The 26,357-nt window shown below is 36.2% G+C and overlaps 1 protein-coding gene and 2 pseudogenes across 10 annotated transcripts in view; 1 reads left to right on the top strand and 2 right to left on the bottom strand.

Moving 5' to 3' along the window:
- Positions 1-1,215: 1,215 nt before the first annotated feature.
- Positions 1,216-26,357, bottom strand: part of GARIN2 (golgi associated RAB2 interactor family member 2) — a 53,748-nt gene continuing 28,606 nt past the window's right edge. For 4 of the 8 annotated variants that reach the window (XM_081289908.1, XM_081289913.1, XM_081289911.1 and 1 more), the window contains 2 exons: positions 10,943-10,971; positions 7,284-8,339 (listed from right to left, as the gene is read on the bottom strand). In XM_081289908.1, the coding sequence (XP_081146034.1) occupies positions 8,206-8,339; positions 10,943-10,971 (163 nt within the window). In that variant the 3' untranslated portion in view covers positions 7,284-8,205. The other 4 variants (XR_014021445.1, XM_081289909.1, XM_081289910.1 and 1 more) reach the window with 4 other exon arrangements.
- Positions 12,370-22,217, top strand: LOC308647366 (X-ray repair cross-complementing protein 6-like; annotated as a pseudogene). Its single transcript has 2 exons — positions 12,370-12,449; positions 21,064-22,217. The product of its transcript is annotated as an X-ray repair cross-complementing protein 6-like (transcript).
- Positions 24,744-25,587, bottom strand: LOC308646669 (small ubiquitin-related modifier 2-like; annotated as a pseudogene). Its single transcript has one exon. The product of its transcript is annotated as a small ubiquitin-related modifier 2-like (transcript).

Genomic DNA, 26,357 nt, shown 5'->3' with positions numbered 1-26,357 from the left:
CTAGGGAGCTTGAAATAAAAACAAAATAAATCAAAACAAGAACACATTGTTTTTCTAAATGTTCACCCATTCTGTCGCCTTCCCTCAGGGGCGAGCAGTTTTACTCACCTCTAAGTTTCAGGCGTTCCTCGTGCGGGCCGCCAAATGCCGCAGTCTTGGCTGGGCACAGAATCACGAGCCAGTCAAGCAGGAACAAAACTTTATTTTGAAAAAGCCGCCGCAGGCAAGCCAAACCCGGTCCTCCCACGCGGGCGTCTGCCGGAACCGCGCGCCTCCCGGAGCCAGGGTCCCGGACCTTCCCCGGAATTTCCTCCTACTATCTTTCCCCAACCAATGGGAACTCTCCAGCAGTCCGGTAACTTGAGTCCTGTAGCAAGCCAAGGTGAACAGCAGGAGCCCAATTTGCATATGAATGTAAATCTTAGCATAATAATACCTCAGTGGCTAGTTGGCGTCACTTTACAACCAAAGGTGCCATTTATATTTTGTTTGTGGCTCCTAGCAGCAGTCATTACCTTCTACCTCCCTCCCCCTGCAGTCACTGATTTATCTTTATAAGTCAGTTTTTTGTTTTAAATCTTCATACAAATCATATAGTATACCCTTTTGGTATCTAGCTTTTCTTTCACTCACTCAACATGTTTCTAAAATGTACTCATGTGTTGTAGCATTTATTAGCAATCTGTGGCTAAGGAGTATCACTGTATGAACATACCACAATTTGCTTAATTACTTAATCTGTTGATGGCCATTTGGATTGCTTCCAGTTTTTTGCTATTATAAAACTCCTATGACCATTTCTGTGTGAGTCTTGTTATAAATGTTTTTATTTTTCTTGAGTAAATACTTAGAGGTAGAATTGTTTGGTCATATGTTAAGAATGTCTCAACTTTCTACAAGGGAGCTACTATCTCCAAATTAGAAACTGTTGGTTTATGTATGTTCCTAATTTTAAAATGTCCCCAATGGTAGTGTCTTCTTGTTTTATTGGAAAGCATTTTCACTCCTGATTATGGAGATGGGAAAGACACTTCTTCCACCTTTGGCACAGCAGCAAAAGGAAGAAGAGGAATTCCCTAAGCTGTAAGCCAAGAAAATGAGTAGAGGATTTTTCTCTTGAGCCGTGCCTGTTCAATGGAAATATACCATGAATCACATGTGTAATTTTGTGACAAATTATTTAATCGCTACATTTTTAAACTTTTAAAAGGAAACATGAAATTAATATTTAAATATTTTTATTTAAGCTAATATATAAAAAATTAAATAGTCAATATATAACTTATTAATAAGGCATTTTATATTCTTTTTCATACAAAGATTTCAAAAATTTGATGTGTATTCCAATGTGTAAAATTATCAACCATCAACATGAGAAATGTAGCACCACTGTGCTGGGGATGTGCCTTAGTGTTTGAGCACTTACCTAGAATGTGTGGGTTCCATTCCCAGAATGGCAAAATTTCTAAAAAAGTAGTCCTACTAATAATAAAGTTGTGTTTAATTGAAAAGTATCCTATAATTCTTTCATTTTCAAATTTAAATTTAAATTAATTAAAAGGAATCTAAAATTCAATTTCTCAGTCACACTAACCACATTTGAAGTGCTCAACAGCCACATAGGCCTAATGGCTACCATATTGGACTGCAAAGTTCTAGAGGGTTGTATGTGAGACAGAAAAGAGGAGATGAGGTGAGAGAAAGTAGCTTTGCAACTCAGTTCATAGTAGAAATGCAGTGTTATTCGTGTGAAATTTGAGTTAAATAGATTTCTATAGTCTTTTAAGAATCTAACCTCCTTCCTCTCTAATTTAAAATATGAATGAGTTCTAATGTGAATTGTAAATTTGCTTTTAATTTAGCAATTGCTTGGGATTAAATGCTAACTCTACCATTTTCTATCTGTGTGACCTTGAACACATAACTTCTTAGCTTAATTTTCACCATCTATAAAACAGGGAAAATAATAGTATTTTTTTTTTTTTTTGATTACTGTGGAGACTGAGATAGTGCATGCAAAGCATGTTGTAGAATGACCAGTGTAGCTTTCAGAAAATAAGAGGTGACTTTTAAAAATTTGAATTATTCTTTGGACAGGGACTGTCTATAGTTTCTTTTCTTTTTTGAATTTTCAATGCTGCAGATCAAATCCAGTGCCTGGAACATCCTAGGCAAACACTTTACCACTGAGCTACATGCCTGGCTATAGTTTCCTTTTAATTTTTAAAATTGAAAATGACCCTAATGATTCAGTAAATACTATCTCCAAGATCTCAGCTATAACACAAAGATGGAAAGAACATAGCCCACATGTTCAAAGACAATGCCCAGCTCATTTTCTTATTTGAAAATAAGAAGAATAAAACCATAGCAAATAATAAGTTTTCTAACAACCTCAAAGAAAAAAAGCATTATAAAATGAAAACTGAGTTTATAAATAAAAAATTATATAGTTTTTCATAATTGTTTAGCTCCATTAAAATAGACATCCACAATTAAAATAGTTAAGATTTAAGAAATTAGATTGACATAAATGTGAATTCTTAATGGTTAGTATTGACTTTATTTCCGCCACTCAGAAGACACTCTTTGTTTTCCCCTTGCATGGTCTTGTCCTGAGATGAGCTTGTTTAGTTAGGTGGTTTGTATTTACCTGACCAAAAAAAAAAAAAAAAAGCCAGTTTTTTAAATTCAAAATGTATGAAATACAGAATTTCCATACTTTAAATGCAGAATATTTTTAAAGTTATTACTTTCAAGACTCGAAACTAATACAAGTAAAATAAATCATTTTAAAAAGTAAAATTATATTTATAATACATCTTTATTTATAGTATAAAAATAAAGCTCCTCTGGCAATATTAGATTTTAATTATTTACTTTTAGGGCTGCTCATGAATGTTGAGCAGGCACTCTAATATTAAAATATGAGATTGAAGCACTATCTAAAACCTCTTCAGATTTTAATTTCTTAAAATGTTTGTTTTTTTAGAAGCCATCCCCATTTAGGAATCTGAACATGCAAGAGATTGTTTTTTGTTCTTTAAAATTATATAAATGTCACTGAATTATTTGTAAATTTTTTTTTTATTTTTTCGGCGGACACAACATCTTTGTTTGTATGTGGTGCTAAGGATCGAACCCGGGCCTCATACATGCCAGCCACATCCCCAGCCCCAATTTCATAAATTTTTTATCTAAGCTGAACTACATCCTAAAATTTGGTCATGAGATTTACATATATCATAATAAGCTCAAATAACTTTCACATTATTTCAGCTATAACAGATTTTCACATTTTTTATTTATTAAATATATAGTATTTCTTAGTAATTAATTAATGCTTAATTTTTTGAACATTAAAAAAATCTATCTTTGGGCTGGAGATGTGGCTCAAGCGGTAGCGCACTCGCCTTGCATGCGTGTGTCCCAGGTTCGATCCTCAGCACCACATACAAAACAAAGATGTTGTGTCCGCCGAAAACTAAAAAATAAATATTAAAATTCTCTCTCTCTGTCTCTGTCTCTCTCTCTCTTTCTTTAAAAAAAAAATCTATCTTTTTCCGTGTATTAGTAATTCAGTTTAAGTATTTATGAGTCACTTTTTAAATTCCAGAAGTCAAAATTTAAGTATTTATATAATTTTTTTTCATTTTTTTACTTGTGAGTTTCTCTCAATGAGATCCTAATATTTGAAATTTCATTGTTAGAGAATATATCAAAGAAAGAAATTATTGTAAAATATTGAATTATATTTTGAAGATTTCTCTTTTTAAATTTTAAACTATGCTGAGATATGGCCAGACTTGGAATTTTCCCTAGGTGGATGTGGAGACCACCCTGTGTGCTATCCCATCACTGTCTACCAGCACAAAACAAGCCAAAGGGAATATTAAAAGCATTTTTTTTTTTTTGTGGGGAGGGGGATGCTGGGCATTGTTAAGGAGGAAAAGAGATGACAAAGAATCAGATACAGACTAAAGAAGGTCTCTGCAGCCAAGAGATTATTGTGTATGGAAATTTGGTTTTGAGCCACATTGTTCTCCTTTAAGGTGCATTCCCTCCAGAGTATGTATCTTGGCTCTGTTAATAAACAGAGTGCTCAAGTGCTAAGCTGCTTTGGCAACAAAATGGCAGAAGTGGGGCAGAAGGGTGTGCTCCTCAATTCCATCAGCTGAATAATTACAATGTCATGCCTGGTTCACCAATCTTTTCAATTCTGTGAACTCAGTTCTTAAACATACCTGCACACATGCAGGCACACAGAGTATTAGCTATAATACGGGAGACAGAGAAAAACAATGCCTCTAAAATTACATTGCTTCCTCTCTCTGCTCCTAGGTTCTTTTTACTATGGCTAAGAGAAATTTTGTTCTTTAGCAACTTAATGCAAAGCTGGTGTTTCAAATTTCAAATGCAGCAGGCTAGGGAAATCCATATAGTTGTATGGGTTATGGATTGTACAAAATTACAGTTCAGTGTGCCCTAAATGATGCAGTATACAAGCTGCATAACTGTACATGACAGCACTATTGGTGTTCTATAAATATATTTATAATTTGGGTATGAAAGAAAGAGGGTTTTGTCCCCTTATTTTTTTACTGGTGCATTATAATTATAAACAATGGTAGGATTCATTGTTACATATTCATACATGCACAGGATATAACTATGTATTTTTTATTGGTTCTTTTTAGTTATACATGACAGTAGAATCCACTTTGACATAATTATAAAAGCATGAAATTTACCTTGTTTTAATTCAGTCCCCAGTACCTTTCCTACCCACTTCAGTCCCCCCAACCCCTCTTCCCTTCTCTTTATTGATCTCTCTGCCATTTACCCAGTTATTTTTTTAAATTGATTTCTTATGGATGTACACAATAGTGAGATTCACTGTGGTATATTCATACATGTGCATAGTAACATTATGTCAGATTCATTCCATGGTCTTTCTTTTTCCTATACTTCCTCCCTTCCCTTCATTCTCCTTTGTCAAATCCAATGAACTTGTATTTTTCCCCTCCCCACCTTGTTGTGTGTTAGCATCCACACATCACAGAAAACATTCTACCTATGGTTTGGGGATTGGCTTATTTCACTTAGCATGATAGTCTCCAGAGCCATCCATTTACAGGCAAATGTCATGAGTAATATGGCTGAGTAATACTCCGTTTTATATATATATATATATATATATATATATATATATGTGTGTGTGTGTGTGTGTGTGTGTGTGTGTGTGTGTGTGTGTGTACACACACACACATTTTCTTTATTCATTCATCCATTAAAGGGAACCTAGTTTGGCTACATAGTTTAGCTATTGTGAATTGTGCTGCTGTAAAAATTGATGTGGCTGTATCACTGTAGTATTCTGATTTTAAATCTTTTGGATATATACTGAGGAGTGGGATTACTGGGTCAAATAGTGGTTCCATTTCTAGACTTCTGAGGAATCCCATACTGTTTTCCAGAGTGGTTGCACCAGTTTTCAGTCCCACCAACAATGTATGTTGTTTCTACATCCTTGCTAACATTTATTGTTACTTGTATTCTCGATAATTGCAATTCTGACTAGAGTTAGATGAAATCTCAGTGTAGTTTTAATTTGCATTTACCTAATTGTTAGAGATGTTGAACATTTTTTCATATATTTGTTAACTGTTCATATTTCTTCTTCTGATGGGCTGGGGCTGGGGCCCAGTGGTAGAGTACTTGGCTAACATGTATGGGGCACTGGGTTCAATCTCCAGCACCACATAAAAAAACTATATAAACATAGTTCTTCTTTTGAGGAGTGTCTGTTGAGTTCTTTTCCCACTGATTTTTTTTTTTTTTTGTGTTAAGCTTTTTGTGTATTCTCTGGATATTAATGCCCTATATGAGGTGGGGATGGCAAAGATTTTTCTCTCATTTTGTGGGCTCTCTCTTCATGCTCTTGATTGTTTCCTTTGCTGTGCTGAAGCTTTTTAATTTGATGCCATCCAATTTATTGATTTTTAAATTTTACTTCTTGCACTTTAGGAGTCTTATTAAGGAAGTCAGTTCCTGAATCAGTATGTTGGAGTGTTGGGCCTACATTTTCTTCTAGCAGGTGCAGGATTTCTGGTCTAATACATAGGTCTTTGGTTCACTTTGAGTTTTGTGTAGGGTAAGAGATAGGGGTGAAATTTCATTCTACTGCATGTGGATTCCCAGTTTTTCCAGCACCATTAGTTGAATAGGCTATTTTTTCTTTAATGTATATTTATGGTGCCTTTGTTAAGTAGGAGATAACTATTTATGTGGGTTTGTCTCTGTGTCATCTATTCTGTTCCATTGGTATTCATGCCTGTTTTGGTGCCAATAACATGCTGTTATTGTTGCTGTCGCTCTTTAGTACAATTTAAGGTCTGGTATTGTGATGCCTCCTGCTTTGCTTTTCTTGCTAAGGATTGCTTTGACTATTCTGGGCCTCTTAATTTCCTAAATGAATTTCATGACTACTTTTTCTATATGAAGAACCTCATTGGAAGTTTGATGGGAATTGCACTGAATCTATATAGCGCTTTTGGAAGTATGACCATTTATAACAATATTATTTGATCGATAGCATTCTCTAGTATTTCCCCTTTCTCTCTACTCCTTCCTCACCCTGGTCCTTTCCTCTATACTACTGGTATACCTTCTATTTTCATGAGACCTTGCCCTCCATTTCTTTTTTTTTTAATATTTATTTTTTAGTTTTAGGTGGACACAATATTTTATTTTTATGTGGTGCTGAGGATTGAGCCCAGTGCCTCATGCATGCTAGGCAAGCACTCTACCACTGAGCCACAACTCCAGCCCCCCATTTCTATTAAATGAAGAAGTCTTTTAAAAAAAGATTGGGAAAGAGCACGAGGAAGCAAAGAAGTGTAGGTGTGTAAATGAGAAGAATCATTATAGCAGCAGCAGGCAATTATTTTCCAGTGTGTCTCACCAAAGCTCCCCCTTTTCTTCCTCAGGCTGATATTACCTTTTGACCCATGATGGATTCTAAGACAGAAACCATTAAAAACCCCTCAACATTGTATTCTACCTCTTTTGTAAGATTCACTTTTTTTCACCACTACTATTAAAAGATTCCATTTATTAATAGCTTTTCCTGAAAGCATCATATCTATCATTTGAATCTATAGAAACTCATAATTTTAAAAAGTTACTTACCTTTAGTTTTCTTACACATTTTCTTTGGTCAACTTTGCCTCTTTCTGTTTTACTCTCCTTTCCTCACATTTATTCCCCTGAGAAAGGGGGAGACAGGTGAGGCACAGGGTTGAGGAAATTAGAAGTGGATTTGATATGAGAGGATAGAGGTGGAGGGAAAATGGGTAAAAAAGTGGGGGAAAGTGGAAGAGATCATTAGAGAAGAAGTGAGAAAGAAAAAGGCCAAAAGCAGGAGAGAAAAAGGCACAGAAGGAGAAAGAACTTAATTTGGGTCTTAAATTCAAATTATGTTCTAACCACCTCACCTCATCAAAAATGCCTTAATTCTTTCCAGTGGTGTTCACTGTTAGATTTCCACAAACCTGTTTCCTTTTAGGGGCATCCTTCCCTTTTTATTTTTAGCCCAGACTTCATAAACAGGGAATGAACCTGACTGTTTAGGATTCCAAGGAATATGATTTGTAATACTTAAGAGAAAAGTAGAAAAGAGATAGGGGTGGGAAGGAACTCTCAATATGTCATAAATGTTTTTCCTCTCTATATACTTCGTCTCATTTCTTTCCATCTTGGAAAAATACCATGGAAGCACAGATAAGCCTATCATTTGGGCTCACTGTAAAGAAATCAGAAAAGCTAACGAGAATAAAGATTAGAAAAACTAGAAATTAAAAGTCAAGAAAGGAGAGAGATGGATTTAGATCCAGAGAGACAAGTTTAGCTTGGGACCTTATCATGTAGGTACATAGGCATGTCATAAAAATGGTGTATTGGAAGTATCATTTTACCCCAAAATCTCATGCTGCAGAGATAAAAAGTAAAATTCTCTCAAACTGCTGAGTGGTGTGAGAGATCATTGTCCCTAACTAGCATTGAATGCCAATCAGATGAGCGTAATACTACCAGAAATTTACTATTTTGGGGAGAAATTATTATTCTGGCTTCTAGTTAAAATAGAAATTGGAATTACAGACTCATTTTTAGTCTACACATAGACTAAATTTAATGGAAAAAATATTAAGATTTGGCTTTTGCGGGAAATAAAGTAGTGTTAAGGGTAAGAGTGTATGAATGGGGAAAAATGAATAAGAGGAGGGTGAAAAGGGGGAAAGAAATACTAATCAGGGGGAAAACTGAAAAACTATACAAGCCTAAGGAAAAAATGGGAAGATTGGGAGAGAGAAATGGAAAGAAATGAAAAAGTACATGAAAGAAAACAAACATGGAAAATAGTTAATACTTTGTGGAAAACTGTGTTGCCAATTTTGTATATTGTACTATCCTTGTTATTTAACAAACTCAAAGTGAACTTTGCTGCTCATTCATTGTATTTTTGCTTAGCTCCTGATTTCCAGAGCCCCATTTTAAGCTGCCTGCTAGATTTTAAAAGATGGGCCACCAAGACCACAAACATTTCAGCTTAAAATATTATATATTATAACTGCCCCAAAGGCCTTGAGACTGCTCATGCCCTCCTCGTCCCAGCCCCTGAGCCACGTGCACGCACATTTTATGGTTAGAGAGACAAGGGTCAGAAAAATTAAATGTTCACGTAACAGAGGAGATACAGTTAGATCTAAACCTGGGGCTTTTGATCCTAACTTCAGTGTTCAATAGCTGATTTCTTCATCCTTTCCAACCTTCCGCTAATTCCTTTCCACACCTCATTTTATGGACTTACTCCTCCTTGTCATGTTGTCTCCCAAACCATCATCCTCAGTATTTTTTTTCCTTGTTCTCACAGGCAGGCTGTGAGTAGCTTGTTGACTGTGTATTTTTGTCCTTATTTTCATTCTGACAGCTATTTACATGGTTCAAGACTTTGTCACCCTTCACCTGGACTATTATAATAGCTTCCTAACTGGTCTCTACTTCTGGGCCTCCTCTGTCTTTTATTGCAGTCAGCATATCGTCCTAAACATGACACCAGTTTTGTCATTTTCCTATATTTTAGCAGCTCCTCTTTAGCTACCTAACAGTTGTATACAAATTTCTCAGCAAATATTATATATCTGGATCCTGCCTTGCTTTCCAACTGCATGTCTCACTACTCCTAAATGGAACTGAATTGCCTTGCACTCTCCTATTGTTTTGATGTAGCTCACATCATTCTCTATCCAGGGTATCCTCATTTCTCCTTTCCTACCTCAAAACTGCCTCCTTTACAGTTTTGCATGATTTCTTCTCCTGAGCTAAAAATATTATCCACTTTCAAAGTAGAGAATAATAACATTCTGAATTATGTTATTTGTACATGTTATAAGGCCAGGTAACCTGTCCTGTTATGTTTTAATCTCTCCCAGAGCCTACACCAAAGACTCTTCCTGCCTCATATGTAATATAGTCAGGCACCAAATGCTTGTTCAATTGAGCAAAATTGAGTTTGTGGAAGAAGAGAATGAAAGAATTAGTCACATACAGAATAAAATATCAATGCCCTATGTCAATTTTAAATTTCCAAAGTCAAATAAACGAATGCCTCAGAATGTATGTAAAATGTACTAATTATATAACAATGTTATTTATAAAACTGCCAAGTAAAATATTTGTCTGTACTAGACATCTCTGAAGTTTCTAAAAATTATCTTGATTTCTTTACAAAATACAATTTGTAGTAGAAATTGACAGATGAAAATTCTATAAACCGCAAAGGAAATTTTGTATTTTTCTTATAAATGTCAGTAGCATTTTCCTACCATGTTCTCAGGTTCAAATCTATAATTGGAACATAGGCCTCATATTACCATGATGTTATCCAGTACTTTTGGACACTAATACCCAAAAGGAAAGCCTATAATCATTTTTTCTTAATTTTTTTGTAGGACTCATAAATGTGACTACAAATGCTTTCAAAGTATTCAAGCTTTTTGAAATATTTTTTTTCTCTCTCCACTTAAGCCAAGTTAAATGTTACTGTTTCTTGTACAATATTTGTATGTGTGTGTATGTGTGTGTGGTACTGGGGATTGAACCCAGAAGTATTCTGAGCTATACCTCCCCTTTTATTTAATCTTTTTATTTTGAGGCAGAGTCTCACTAGGTTGCTTAGGGCCTTGCCAAATTGCCCAGGCTGGCCTTGAACTTGTGATCTTCCTGCCTCAGACTCTAATGTGGCTGGGATTATAGCCATTCACTACAGTACCTGGCCCTATACTACTATTTTATATGCATAACTTAAGCTGAGGCCTATTCCATCTCCCTAGTTAGAAAGAAACTTGGAAGTGGGTCAGTAGCCAGCAAATGGAGGGATACCCATGTATGTCCATAAGACAATCTTCATGTCATAAGTTTGTTATTCCAAGTTATCTTATTAGACAAGGGATTTTATAAAGAAGAAACTGCTTCTCCCCAGAAAATGAAATAGTATCACCTGACACTGAGTGAGAGACTAAAGATGTAAGCAGGAAGAAATGAGGAGCTAAATGATTTAGATTTACCAAAAATTTAGTTGTGCACAATCCCCCTTATAGTTTGGATTCTTCCTGTTGAGCTAGTCTTGGATTAGTTCATGCCTGATGGGTTATTAAATTCAGGTAATTGGAAAACCAAATGCTACCAGCACAGAAAAAGAAATGGGAAGCAATGCCTGGCCACTTAAAAAATAGTCTGAGGATAGGCTTTGAGGAAGAATTTCTAAATGTAGGGCTCTCAGAATGGATTCTTTTCCTCTTAACTACTCTACTATTCAAGAACCAGAGGCAACTCCCAGACACCAAACATCACAATGAAATATGTGATGGAATTTGTTCCATACCTGAAGGATGTGAATGAGTTCTCATGCTCCTGTAAAAATAAACAGCACATTTCAAAAGTTTTCAATCATAACTACAAATATTTAGAAAAGAATTATTAGGTATGAGATAACTAGTCATTCTCTAAATGCTTTGTGGGTAGTAATGAACCATGTTTGGCAAGCTGAGGTTGTTATTGATTACAATATTAGATAAAATTATTTATTTACCGATTATCCAACCTGTAAAAGCTATAAAAGCAAATTTTATGTAATAACATATAATCTTTTTATTGCATTTCTTTCCAGTCACTCAGTGAGGTTGCTGGCATCCCCAGTCCTGCTGCCTGTTAGTCCTTCCTTCTGGGCAGAGACAGATTCTTATTGCTGCTACTCAGGAGAGTAAATAAATAAATCAGTTTTATTGGTAATATAAGGTCTCATGGAGACCTTGGAGTAAATTCTGGATTGGATGGTTTGAGAAGTCACCAATCTGCTAGCTTCCTCACCAACCTCTTGCTGGGGGTAACAACAATTGGGAATCTTGTAGGCAAAGAACATACCTTTATGTATACTTATTAATATTTCTTATGGCTTATTGGATTAAACAGGAAATTAATGGTCAGTTTTTCAGATAATTTAACTTTCAGAAATGTCTTTGGATAAAGAAACTTCTTTTTCAGTACCCCTGATTTATTAAAAAAAAAAAAAGTAGCAATAGTTAAAATACTTATTTTCTTAACTTCATTGGCATGCTAAAATATAAACCTAAGTTATTTAATTTTCTTTTCTTTCCCCCTTGGATTTTTTTATTAGATTTTTATGGTTATACAAGTCATTTAACTTTCAACATATTCTTGCTTATTTGCCAGATTGTCAATAAATATTTTTGACACATGCAGCTTGAGTAAAACACAGAGTTTAGAAAAGTTCCCTAATTATGATCCACTTTAAGGAATCAGGCAAATACATCCAGTTCAAGTTCTAAAATTAGTCTTTCAGGAAGTAAATTTAAAATAGTAATTTTCTGAAAGATTCAAGATGGCAGACTAGAGGAAGGCTACATTCCTAGTTGCTCCATGGCTCAGGATTCAAGAAGCAGGAGTAGCGTACTTCTGTGCAAGGTGGGTAAAGTAGGGATTTCACTAAAACTCATATTGGACAGACAGGGTGTCTTAGAGATTCAGAAATTTGGGTACATTAAACAAAGAAAGACTACATTGGAGCCAAGCTGTTTTCGACAGCAGTGATAGTGGCATTGGTTCAGCACAGAGGGAAGGGGAACAGAGAGAAACACAATGGACAAATTTAGTTTGGAAAAATCTGAGATCAGAAAAGCAGCCTGCCCTTAGCTGATGCAGAGGCTGTACTGTGCACTGGTGCTTGAAAAGTGGCCTGTGTTTCCCAGCTGGGGCAGTCAGAGCTGAGGTGGGAGCTATCCTGAGGCAGCCATGCTGCAGCTGCTGCTGGGGGAGCTGGCAGATCTGAGTAAACATGGTTACACTGTCTTAGCAAGCACCTTCCACCTTCTGTATAGCCTAGGGTGTACTTAGCAGAATGGAAGCAAAACAGGCACAGAGAATATTTTACCCAGGGGGATGCAAGTTGGAAAAGTGAAGGGGAGCCCAACTCACTTCCCCTTTGAGTCTGTGGCTCACATGACTAGCTGAAGTGGTCAGGAATCTGAATGGGCAGGTATGAATATACTCACAAACTAAGCCTGGGAAGCCTGGAAAGACTGTGTTTGTGGCCAGCAGAGTGGGTGAAGGTTTGGCTCCTTTAACCCATAAGAAGAATTTTTGAGAGGCTCCCGAGATGCACATTCCCAGCAGAGAATAATTGCCAGGCCCTAGGGGTATGTTGATCTAATCTCTCCAAAGCAGAAACCACCCAGCAAAGCCACTGAGGCCTGATTAGATCTAAGCCTCACCTGCTGGAACTCCACTCAAGACTCTGCAGCAGCAACCCCCAGCCCTGGAGTTCATTGACCTGGTCTGTGTGGATAAAACTCCAACTGACAGTACTTCCCTTCCCATTCTATCTCATAGCAGGGAGAAGAGAAGCTGAGAATTATTTGAACCAGTTTCATTCTTAGGCTATTCCAACTGGTAGTTTGGTGAACAACACAAAAAGAGGAAGGGGTTAACAACCCCCAGCCCTTGCTCTCACTTATAGTACATAGCCAAGAGAAATGAAAGACAGTTGGGCATAGATAATGTCCATCTATTCTCATTGACTATTTTGATGACCTCAGTGGAAATAATTCCTTAATTTTTCACTAAAATTTTGTTTTGTTTTGGTTTTGGTTTTGTGTGCATTTGCTATGCTGCTTGGTTCATGTACATACATACATATTTCTTTTTTTCTTATTAGTATCATTTTTTAATATAGTTATTTTTCTTTTTTTAAAATTTTTTATTGTTGGTTGTTCAAAATATTACGCAGTTCTTGATATATCATATTTCACACTTTGATTCAAGTGGGTTATGAACTCCCATTTTTACCCCATATACAGATTGCAGAATCACATCGGTTACACATCCATTGATTTACATATTGCCATACTAGTGTCTGTTGTATTCTGCTGCCTTTCCTATCCTCTACTATCCCCCCTCCCCTCCCCTCTTCTCTCTCTATCCCCTCTACTGTAATTCATTTCTCCCCCTTGTATTTTTTTTCCCTTTCCCCTCACCTCCTCTTGTATGTAATTTTGTTTACCCCTGAGGGTCTTCTTCCATTTCCATGCAATTTCCCTTCTCTCTCCCTTTCCCTCCCACCTCTCATCCCTGTTTAATGTTAATCTTCTTCTCATGCTCTTTGTCCCTACTCTGTTCTTAGATACTCTCCTTATATCAAAGAAGACATTTGGCATTTGTTTTTTAGGGATTGGCTAGCTTCACTTAGCATAATCTGCTCTAATGCCATCCATTTCCCTGAAAATTCTATGATTTTGTCATTTTTTAATGCAGAGTAATACTCCATTGTGTATAAATGCCACATTTTTTATCCATTTGTCTGTTGAAGGGCATCTAGGTTGGTTCCACAGTCTTGCTATTTTGAATTGTGCTGCTATGAACATCAATGTAGCAGTGTCCCTGTAGTATGCTCTTTTTTAGGTCTTTAGGGAATAGACCAAGAAGGGGAATAGCTGGGTCAAATGGTGGTTCCATTCCCAGCTTTCCAAGAAATCTCCATACTGCTTTCCAAATTGGCCGCACCAATTTGCAGTCCCACCAGCAATGTACAAGTGTACCCTTTTCCCCATATCCTCGCCAGCACTTGTTGTTGTTTGACTTCATAGTGGCTGCCAATCTTACTGGAGTGAGATGGTATCTTAGGGTGGTTTTGATTTGCATTTCTCTGACTGCTAGAGATGGAAAGCATTTTTTCATGTACTTGTTGATTGATTGTATGTCCTCCTCTGAGAAGTGTCTGTTCAGGTCCTTGGCCCATTTGTTGATTGGGTTATTTGTTATCTTATTGTTTAATTTTTTGAGTTCTTTGTATACTCTGGATATTAGGGCTCTATCTGAAGTGTGAGGGGTAAAGATTTGTTCCCAGGATGTAGGCTCCCTATTTACCTCTCTTATTGTTTATTTTGCTGAGAAAAAACCTTTTAGTTTGAGTAAGTCCCATTTGTTGATTCTAGTTATTAACTCTTGTGCTATGGGTGTCCTATTGAGGAATTTGGAGCCCGACCCCACAGTATGTAGATCATAGCCAACTTTTTCTTCTATCAGATGCCATGTCTCTGATTTGATATCAAGCTCCTTGATCCATTTTGAGTTAACTTTTGTGCATGGTGAGAGGAGGGGATTCAGTTTCATTTTGTTGCATATGGATTTCCAGTTTTCCCAGCACCATTTGTTGAAGATGCTATCCTTCCTCCATTGCATGCTTTTAGCCCCTTTATCAAATATAAGATAGTTGTAGTTTTGTGGATTGGATTCTGTGTCCTCTATTCTGTACCATTGGTCCACCCACCTGTTTTGGTACCAGTACCATGCTGTTTTTGTTACTATTGCTCTGTAGTATAGTTTGAAGTCTGGTATCGCTATACCGCCTGATTCACACTTCCTGCTTAGCATTGTTTTTGCTATTCTGGGTCTTTTATTTTTCCATATGAATTTCATGATTGCTTTCTCTATTTCTACAAGAAATGCCGTTGGGATTTTGATTGGCATTGCATTAAACCTATAGAGAACTTTAGGTAATATAGCCATTTTGATGATGTTAGTTCTACCTATCCATGAAAAGGGTATATTTTTCCATCTTCTAAGATCTTCTTCTATTTCTCTCTTTAGGGTTCTGTAGTTTTCATTGTATAAGTCTTTCACCTCTTTTGTTAGGTTGATTCCCAAGTATTTTATTTTTTTTGAGGATATTGTGAATGGAGTGGTTGTCCTCATTTCCATTTCAGAGGATTTGTCGCTGATATACAGGAATGCCTTTGATTTATGCGTTTTGATTTTGTATCCTGCCACATTGCTGAATTCATTTATTAGCTCTAATAGTTTCTTTGTAGACCCTTTTGGGTCTCCTAGGTATAGAATCATGTCATCTGCAAATAGTGATAATTTGAGTTCTTCTTTTCCTATTTTTATGCCTTTAATTTCTTTCGTCTGTCTAATTGCTCTGGCCAGTGTTTCAAGAACTATGTTGAACAGAAGTGGTGAGAGAGGGCATCCCTGTCTTGTTCCAGATTTTAGAGGGAATGCCTTCAATTTTTCTTCATTCAGGATGATTCTAGCCTGAGGCTTAGCATAGATTGCTTTTACAATATTGAGGTATGTTCCTGTTATCCCTAGTTTTTCTAGAGTTTTGAACATAAAGGGATGCTGTACTTTGTCGAATGCTTTTTCTGCATCTATCGAGATGATCATATGGTTCTTATTTTTAAGTCTATTGATGTGGTGAATAACATTTATTGATTTCCGTATATTGAACCAGCCTTGCATCCCAGGGATGAATCCTACTTGATCATGGTGCACAATTTTTTTGATATGTTTTTGTATCCGATTCGCCAGAATTTTATTGAGGATTTTTGCATCTAGGTTCATTAGAGATATTGCCGGTCGGTCGCAGGTCTGCCTACCTTGTGGGCGCGGGCGGCCGCTCTGCTCTGCCCCTACTCCAATTGGGGTGACGTGACTACCACCCCGGTGGGCCGCTGGGCCTGTTCCAGGCGGCGGCTCTGCTCTGCCCCTACTCCAATTGGGATGACCAGTTATTTTTCCTTATCTTGTCTTTTGAGGGTTAGGGATTTTGATTAGTATATTTTTGTTTTATTTTATATTGTTTTTCATTTGTAAATTTCTCTTGTTTCTCTTTCTTCTGCTAACAGCCAAATTCTATTGTTCTCTCCTTTATACCTCTTTACTATGTTATTTCTATTTCTTCTTCTCCTTCCTTACAACCATCACGTTATATCTTTTCTGCATTCTCCTTGTTCACTTTTTGAAATTATGAACTTTTCCCTACCTTTCTATCACATTTTCTTTTAATTAACTGCATTCTTACAGTCTTTTGGCACTAATTGACTTATATAACTGCTGTTCCCACCATTAATACTGATGCAATTATTACTGCTGTGGATGATATAGTTGACACTTGTTGTTTGTTTTAATGCCAGATATAGTTAATAGTTACTTATTGGTTGTGCTGTTGGCAATTTATGACCCTACAATTTCTGGGTTTTTTTTTTTTTTTGCAATTAACATTGTAGATGTCATAGTAGGAACCAAGAACTTAGTTTAATGCTTTGTGTTGGTTGTTATTGTTATTTGTGTTGGTTGTTATTGCTATTGTTTGTTTACCCTTATTCTGTGAAGTGCTGGGAACCTACAGTTCATTAGGTAGAAACTTTGCTGCTGAACTAAACTTTACAAAAGACACAGTGCACCTTGCTCCACACACAAATTAATGACATTCAAGCTTCCACTATACTTTAATATAAGAAATAGATAAAAACCCAAGGTAATGACCAGGCCCTGGAAACAACTAGGGGTAGGACCCCAGGTAATACCTATAGATATCCATTGATATAGCAAAAACAGAGAGAAATAACACAAAAGCTGTTGAACACCTACAAGGGGTCTCAATCCAGATCACTCTAGGACATTTTAGCAAGTGAAGATTGTGCCATACAAAGGTCCATATATAGAATGGAAGAGAAATTCCTTTCAACAAAGGCATAAAACCTACCATATAAATTTAAGAAATATGAAAAAACAAGCTAGCACAATGCCTCCTAAAGTTCAAATATACCAGCAAATAACCCCAAAGTATTGAAGTGGATTAAATATCAGATAAGGAATTCAAAAGAATCATTATAAAAATGATCAATAAATTCCAAGAGAACACAGAAAAACAACTGAATGAATTAATGAATTAAGTATAGAATATGAATGAGAAATTCAATAAGGAGATAGAAATAGTGAAAAAGAACCAAAAAGAAATCTTGGAAATGAACGATACAGTAAATCAAATAAAATGTCTGGTTGAAAGTCTCTGATAGAGTAGACCATGCTGAAGACAGAATCTCAGAGCTGGAAGACAAAGTGGTTATCCTTGTATATTCAGGCAGTACTAAAGGGAAAAAAGTAATCAGGATCAGAATATAAAAGAAATCTGGGACAACATGAAGAGACAAATTTAAGAATTACTGGAATTAAGGAGATACAGGCTAATGTGAGATACAGGCTAATGGAATGAGTAAACTCTCCAGGGAAATAATAACAGAAAAATTTCCAAACCTTGAGAATAAGATAGACATCCAGATACAGGAGGCATTCAGAACCCCAAGTAGACAAGACCAAAAAAGAACCTCTCCATGACACATTATAATTAAAATGCCTAACATACAAAGAAGGATAGAATTTTAAAAGCCTCAAGAGAAAAACATCAAATCACATTTAAAGGCAAGCCAATAAGAATCACTTCTGATTTCTCTGCACAAATTGTACAAGCTAGGAGGGCTTGGAACAATATATTCCAAGTCCTGAAAGAAAATAACCCTCAACACCAAGAATGCTATATCCAGCAAAGGTATCATTCAAAATTCTTCAATATTTCAATTGAAATAAAAACCTTCCATGATAAGTCAAAACTAAAAGAATTCATGACTACTAAACTAGCACTATAGAACTTACTTAAATACCACACATAGAAGAAATAAAAAACAAACCTCAGAGCTCACAAAAGAACAAATCTAATTTGAAGATAGCTAATCTAAAATAAACAGGACCAAATTAAACATAATACTGATGCAATACGATAAATAAATCAAATGGCAGTAATTAATAAATATTTCTCTATAATAACATTGGATGTAAGTGGCCTCATCTCTCCAATAAAAAGACGTAGGCTGACAGAATGAATTAATAAAACAAGATCCAACTATATGCTGTTTGCAAGAGATGCACCTTAAAGGCAAAGACAGCTACAGGTTGAAAGTGAAAGAATGAAAATTGGTATATAATGCAAAAGGAGCCTCCAAACAAGCAGGATTAGCTACTCTCATATCTGACAAAGATTTTATACCAAAATTAATCAGAAGAGACTAAGAGGGTCACTTCATATTGGTAAAGGGAACAATCAAGGAGATATAACAGGGCTGAGAATATAGCTCAGTTGGTAGAGTGCTTGCCTTGCATGCTTAGGCTCAGGGTTTAATCCTCAACACTACCAAAAAAGAAGAAGAAGAAGAAGAAGAAGAAGAAGAAGAAGAAGAAGAAGAAGAAGAAGAAGAAGAAGAAGAAGAAATAACAATAATGAATTTTTTTGCCCAAAATGTGCGTATAACTTATTACATAAGATATACTTCCCAAATTGAAGTCTTGGATAGACCCCAGCACATAATACTTTGCGATTTCAACACACTACTCTCACCATTAGGTAGGTCATACAGACATAAACTTAGTAAAGACTCATTGGACCTGAAAAATATTATAAATTAAATAAACCTAACAGACATTGATAGAATATTTCATCCAACAACAGCTGAATACACTTTCTTCTCAGAGGCTCATGGAAACTTCTCCAAAATAGACCTTAAGAGTTGCCACCGAACAACTCTTAGCAAATACAAAATATTGACATAATTCCTTCTCTCTCTCTCTCTCTCTCTCTCTCTCTCTCTCATACTAGGGAGTGAATCAGGTATACTCAACCACTGAGTCATATCCCTAGCCCTATTTTGTATTTTATTTAGAGACCGGGTCTCACTGAGTTGCTTAGCACCTCACCGTTGCTGAGGATGGCTCTGAACTCAAGATTCTCCTGTTTCAGCCTCCCAAGCTTCTTCTCTATTATTAGATCATAATGGAATGAAATTAGAAATCAATATATCCAAACCCTGCAGAAACTATAAATACGCATGAAGATTGAACAATACTCTTTTGAATAATTTAATGGATGATAGAGAAGAAATCGATGGACAAATTAAAAAATTCTTAAGACTCAAATGAGAATGGTGGTATAACATACCAGAACCTCTGGGACACTGTAAAGGTAGTTCTAAGAGGAAAGTATATAGCTATGAGTGCCTACATAAGAAAATCAGAAAGATCCCCAATAAACAACCTAATGGGATACCTCAAGGCCCTTGAAAAAGAACAAATTAATTCCAAAACCAGTAGAAGGGAGGAAATAGTTAAGATCAGTCCCCAAATCAATGTACTTGAGAATAAAAACAATACAAAGGATTGATGAAATAAAGATTTCATTGTTTGAAAAGGTAAATAAGATTGATAATCCCTTAGCCAAACTAACCAAAGGAAAAAGGTAAAACCAAATTAATAAAATTAGAGATGTAAAAGAAGAAATCACCATAGGCATCTCAGAAACATTAGGAACTATTTTGAAAACGTATATTCCAATAAATTGGAAAATGTAAAAGAAATGAAGACGTTTTTGACACATACAATGTGCCAAAATTAAGTCAAGAAGACACAGAAAACAAAGATCAATGACATGTAATGAGATAGAAGCAGTAATAAAAAGTCTTCTGACAAAAAAAACAAAAACAAGCCTAGGACCAGTTGAATTCTACCTGACTTTCAAAGATGAACTAATTAATATCACACTCGTTAAACTATTCCATGAAACAGAAAGGGATGGAACATTTCCAAATTCATTCTACGAAGCCAATATCATGCTTATACCCCAAACCAGAGAAGGATACCTCAAGGAAAGAAAACCACAGACCAATATCCCTGCTGAACTTAGATGCAAAAATATTTAATAAGATAGTAGCAAATTATGTTCAATAACATATTAAGAAGATTGTATTCTATGACCAAGTTGGTTTTATTCCAGATATGCAAGGGTGGTTTAATGTATGCAAATTAATAAATATAAATTCATCACATTAACAGAATTAAGGACAAAAATCACTTAGTAATCTCAATAGATGCAGAGAATGCCTTCAATAAAATTTAGCACCCATTTATGATAAAAATATTGAAAAAACTAGAGATTAAAAGGAACCTACATTGAAAAACTCAAAGCAAGTCTCATAGCAATGGATAAAACTGAAAGCATTACCTTTGAAATCTGGAACAAGACAAGGATGTCTACTCTTACCACTCCTATTTAATATAGTGTTAGAAATTCTAGCCAGAGCAATTAGGCAATAGAAAGAAATAAAATGGATGAAATATAGGAAAGGAAGAAGTAAAATTATCACTGTTTGCAGATGACATGATCCTATACCTAGAAGATTAAAAAAAACTCCACCAAAAGAATTAATAAATTTGCCAGAGCTAATAAATTTGGCAAAGAAGCACATTACAAAATCAACATACAAAAATCAATAGCTTTCTTATTTAACCACAACAAATCTGCTGATAAAGAAATCAGGAAAACAATTCCATTCACAATAACCTCAAAAAGCAAAAGCAAAACCTAGGAATAATTCTAACCATCGAGGTGAAAAGGTGAGAAAACAAAAGAAACAAAAAAGAAATTCTATGATGAAAACTATAGAGCACTGAAGAAAGAAATTGGAGAAGACATCAGAGGATGGAAAGACCTCTCATGTTCATGAATAGGAAGAATTAATATTATTAAACTGGCCATACTACCAAACACAATATATAGATTCAATGCAATCCCTATCAAAATATCAATGGCATTCTTCACAGAACTAGAGAAAACAGCAAAGATATCATCAGCAGAGCAGAGGATGAGAATCTCAGAGTTCACTTTGAGGAATCAAGCAAGCTGGAACACCTATTGAGGAAGGTTTGCCTCAAGGAGCCCAGGAAGCGAGTACTGTCCAGATTCAAGTTTAAGTTCAACAATGGTATAGCGCTCTCTGTAGGCATTTATAACTTGGTCCAGAAGGCTAGCAAGCCTTTTCCAATGACCTCCAGGGAAACAAATGAACCAGGAAAAACTAAGACTCGACATTTGATGTAAATACAGATACTTCAGATCTATGGGAGTTTTCAGATTATACTAGAGAAAGAGGAAATGGAGGAGTTGAAGCAGTTTGATGAACCAGGTTTCATTTTCCTTGACTTCAAGCCCTTGCTCATGCTGAAGAAGCACCATTAACCTGAGACCTTTCCTGTTCCTTTACCCTGAGGATACCCTGGTAAACGGGAGCTCAACCCTGGTTAGTGCTCTGCTCACCAAGTGTCTGGAGAAGACAGTCAAAGCAGTATGCAGATACTCATTCCAGGAGAACATCCTCCCTTATTTTGTGGCTTTGGTGCCATAGGAAGAAGAGCTGGATAACCAGAAAATTCCGGTGACCCCTCCAAGCTTCCTACCCCTATGATGGGATAAATGGAAACTGCCTCTTACTAAAAAAGTCATGGCCAACCCTGAACAGATAGCCAAGATGAAAGCCATTGTTAAAAAGCTGTGCTTCAAATACAGAAGTCACAGCTTTGAGAATCCAGTGCTGCAGCACCACTTTAGAAATCTGGAGGCCTTAGCTTTGGATTTGATGGAGCCTAAACAAGCAATAGATCTGACATTGCCCAAGGTTGAAGCAATGAATAAAAGACTGGGCTCTCTGGTAGATGAGTTTAAAGGAACTTGTCTACCCCACCAAATTACAATCCCGAGGGCAAAGTTAGTAAGTGAAACCAAGATGATGGAGGTTCTGGAAGCAAAAGGCTCAAAGTAGAGGTATATGAAGAGGAACTGAAGGCCCACGTTGTCAAGGTCATGCTGTCGAACTCACTGTGCCCATGAAGAAAGAGGCCTATAGGTGTACAGGCTGAAGGGGGCGCTGAAGAAGCAGGAGTTGCTGGCCACTCTCACTAAGCATTTTCAGAAGGACTGACTAGTGACCACACATCCTTGCTGTGGCCAGGTTGCCTGATTTTTATTCTCAACAAAATGTGTTTTTCCTGAGATGGGAAGAGCTTCTTTCAAAAGCTGAAGGACTTTACATTTGAAACTTGTTGGCACAGAGACTGCACAGCTCTCCCACTTGGCCTGTGCCTTACTCTATGAGAATAAAGAGCCCCAACTTTGTACTAAAATATAAAAAAAAAAAGTTCAAAAAATAAAAAAAAGTTCAAAAGGCCTGTGCCTTACTCTATATGAATAAAGAACTCCAACTTTGTACTAAAAAATTAAAAACAGGAGATCAGTAGAGGAAAGGGATCAGGGCTGGGAGGAAGGGAGGGAGGGAAGAAGTGTTGGGGAGTGGTTTTGGCCAAATTATATTGTTATATTGTGTGCATGCATGAATATGTAACAAGTCCCATCAACCTGTACAACTTTAATGTGCCAATAAAAAATGTGGAAAAAAATATAGTAGTAATTTTCTGAAGAGTTAGTAAATAAGAATTCATATGGCCTGTACCAAAATTGACCTGTTGATTTGAATGAGACTGATAATAAAAGTTTTTAAGAGACTGAAGATATAAATTAAGTATATCTTTAATAAATAGGTGCAATTTCAAATAAAGCCTGCTATTATTCTATTATTAACAGTCATGGTAGCACTATTGTCAAGGCATAAGAAGGAATATACATTCTTCATAGAGTAAATACTTCATTTCTAAAAGACCTGAACTGACAGTATTGAAAAGTTTAAGTCTCCATCTTTTTTAGCTTTCATTCATAATTAACATTCTTAAATTAGACTCCAGCTAGTCATTATGTTCCTAATACAAATAGGCAATAAAAAAGAATTCATGATTGATTACATTGAACTTAACAGGGTTACTTAGAATGAAAATTTGTTTTTGTTTTTCTTCATCTGTTTATTTCTCCCCAGTGAAGTCAGTAGATTAATGGCACAGGAAGCCCAGGGATGAAGCCTTGAAGAATTTAAGATTGGTTAAATAGTAAGTTCTTTTATATCTTTTTAAAAATATTCTTTTGGTTGTTAATGGATCTTTATTTATTTATGTATATGTGATGCTGAGAATTGAACCCTGTGCTTCACACTAGCTAGGCAAGCGCTCTACCACTGAGCTATGCCCCTAGCCCAAGATCCTTTATATCTTTAAACTTCTATAATTTTTTCATTTGTATAGGGGTTCATTTTATCATTTCTAATAGTGATCATAACATGAAACTAAAAACTTAGCACCTGCAGAACATTTTTTATCCTAAAAATGTGTTATCTTCGTAATTTTAAATATTTTAAAGAGCAGTTAAAAGTTAGCTTAATGATGAGGAGGGCTTTTTAGAGAAATAAATTATTCTCTGCAAAGATATAATACTGGGGGCTGGGGATGTGGCTCAAGCGGTAGCGCGCTCGCCTCGCATGTGTGCGGCCCAGGTTCGATCCTCAGCACCACATACCAACAAAGATGTTGTGTCCGCCGAGAACTAAAAAATAAATATTAAAAATTCTCTCTCTCTCTCTCTCTCTCTCTCTCTCTCTCTCTCCTCTCTAACTCTCTCTTTAAAAAAAAAGATATAATACTGGTTACCTATTTTGCATTTGTAAAAATTCACTGAACTGTACAACACAAAGCATGAACCTTAGTGTAAACTATGGAGTATAGTTAATAATAACATATCAGTATATCATATACAAGATATATAGGAGAAACTGTGGGGGTGAGGAGAGGAGGTGGCAATGAGATGGAACTCTATCTCCCATCTGCCCAATAAGTCTGTAAATCTAAAACTGTAATAAAAAGTAAAGTTTGTCAATTCCTTAAGTGTTTTTTAAAAGGCATCAAATATTAATCTAATGGTTTTAAGGAATTCGTTATGTGCAAAAGGGCAAGGAGGAAGCTTATAATATTATAATATTTTGATTCATGGTGTGTTTCTTTTTTCTTTTTTTAAGAGAGAGAGAGAGAGAGAGAGAGAGAGAGAGAGAGAGAGAGAGAGAGAGAGAATTTTAATATTTATTTTTTAGTTTTTTGGCAGACACAACATTTTTTTTTTTTTTGTATGTGGTGCTGAGGATCGAACCCGGGCCGCACGCATGCCAGGCGAGCGCGCTACTGCTTGAGCCACATCCCCAGCCCCCCATGGTGTGTTTCTTAAGTATTAGACAATAGCTGAGGACACTGTATTTTTTTTTTTTTTTTTTTTTAGAGAGAGAGAATTTTATTTATTTTTTAGTTTTTTTCAGCGGACAAAGTCTATCCAGGACAAACGACTTAATGTTCATTTCTGAGATATTTCCAGGGACAGATTCCATAACCTATAGAGACCAGCCCGGTTATTTGTTTTTTTAGTACAAGGGATTTAATTTAGGGCCTTGCACATGGTAGTCAAGTACTCTACCACTAAGCTACATCCCCGGTCCTTTAAAATTTTTATTTATTTATTTAAATCTTTTTTTTTTTTAAACAAGAAGTTTATTTAAACAACAAGATGCTTGACTTGAAGGGAAAACTATCTAGGAATCTTTTTTAAGAGTAATTTACCCCTACTTAAAGACAGATTGCCCTACACGTAACAGCTATGTACAAAAAAGTTATAAAATTGTCCTTGGTTTTACAATGATAAATGAAAAACGTTAAAATTCTCCAATCGAACAAGGTATGCAAGGATTTTTATGTTGTTCAGGTTTTTTTTTTGTTTTTTGTTTTTTGTTAAAACAGTGAGAGCAAAATAACTTACTGGAATATAAAGATAAGAGCTGAATGAGCATGCCACTAATGGAGAAAGGGGATATTTTCACAGAACCAGTATTTTCCCCCATCCCATCTCCATTTGATGTCAATCAAAACATATCATTGGCCATTTAGTTTAAAAAAAATGCAATATGCTTGTGCACATACACCAGTTACTTTATGTACAATAAAGGAATGGGGAAGGGGAAAATGAAAGAATAAAGAAAACTATACTGTAATAGTCAGAATGTGGTGGAACCAAATTGCAGTTTTCTAATTGAGAATGTATTCTTGGTCTGTAAGAACAGAGTTCTGGAGTAAAGTAGCAGGTTCCCTTTTTAGTAGACACCTCCTGTCTGCTGCTGGAACACATCAATTGTATCTTCATCCTCCATTTCCAACTGTGTAGTGTGTTTGTTTCATTAATTGGCTGCCCGTCAAATCGGAATCTGATCTGCCTCATTGACAAACCCTGTCGTTCACAATATGCTTTCATTAGTTTACTAAGTGCCTCTTAATCTTAAACTGCACCACAGAACCATCCTGCCCCGCCACCTTCAAGTTAATATGATCGTCGTTCTCAGTCTTGACTCCTTCCTTGGGCTTTTCCTTGGCCATGGCGAGGCCGGAGTCTCCTCGGCTGCCGCTTCACAAAAGAGGTACCAGGTCCGCACCGAACGAGCACACAAGCAGCTCTAGGAGCGGCAGAAGCTATTTATTTAAATCTTGAGACAAAGTCTTGCTAAATTGCAGGTGGCCTGGAATTTTTAATCGTTCTACCTTAGTCTCACAAGTAGCTGGGATTACGGCTTGCCTGGTTCAGGTCTGTTGTTTATTTGTATCAAACCCATGATATGTACTTATTTTAATTTATTTTCTGTGGTACTAGGGACTGAAACAAGGGGTGCTTTACCACTGACCTAATCTCTAAATTTTTATTTTTATTTTGAGACAGAGTCTTGCTAAATTGGCAAGGCTGGCCTTGAACTTGTGATCTTCCTGCTTCAGCCTCTTGAGTAGTTGGGCTTATAGGTGTGTGCCACTGTGCCTGGCTTTGTTTTTGTTATTTTTAACTGACCACATATCTGCTGTTACTTTATTCCATAATAATTTTTGTTCGTTTGTGTTTAAACTAATTTTTATTTTAAATCTACTTTTTAAATTTAGCCCTCTGGTAGACTTTATCATGTATTAGAATAATGACATTTTCACTTACTAAATTAACATTCTCGACTGATCCTTCCTATACCGATTTGCTAGTTTTGGTTGAAGTAGTTTGGCAATGCGAGGTAGCCCAGAGGCGGAGTGTGGGAGGCTGAAGAAAGAATGGGCGGGGAAGACCGGGTACCCAAATACATTTCCACTCACTCATTCACCCGCGCCCAGGC

The sequence above is a fragment of the Spermophilus citellus genome (assembly GCF_964194105.1).
Source record: "Spermophilus citellus genome assembly, chromosome: 4".
Taxonomy (NCBI): domain Eukaryota; kingdom Metazoa; phylum Chordata; class Mammalia; order Rodentia; family Sciuridae; genus Spermophilus; species Spermophilus citellus.
Note: the sequence above shows the minus strand (reverse complement) of the source record. Positions and strands in the feature narration are given on the sequence as shown.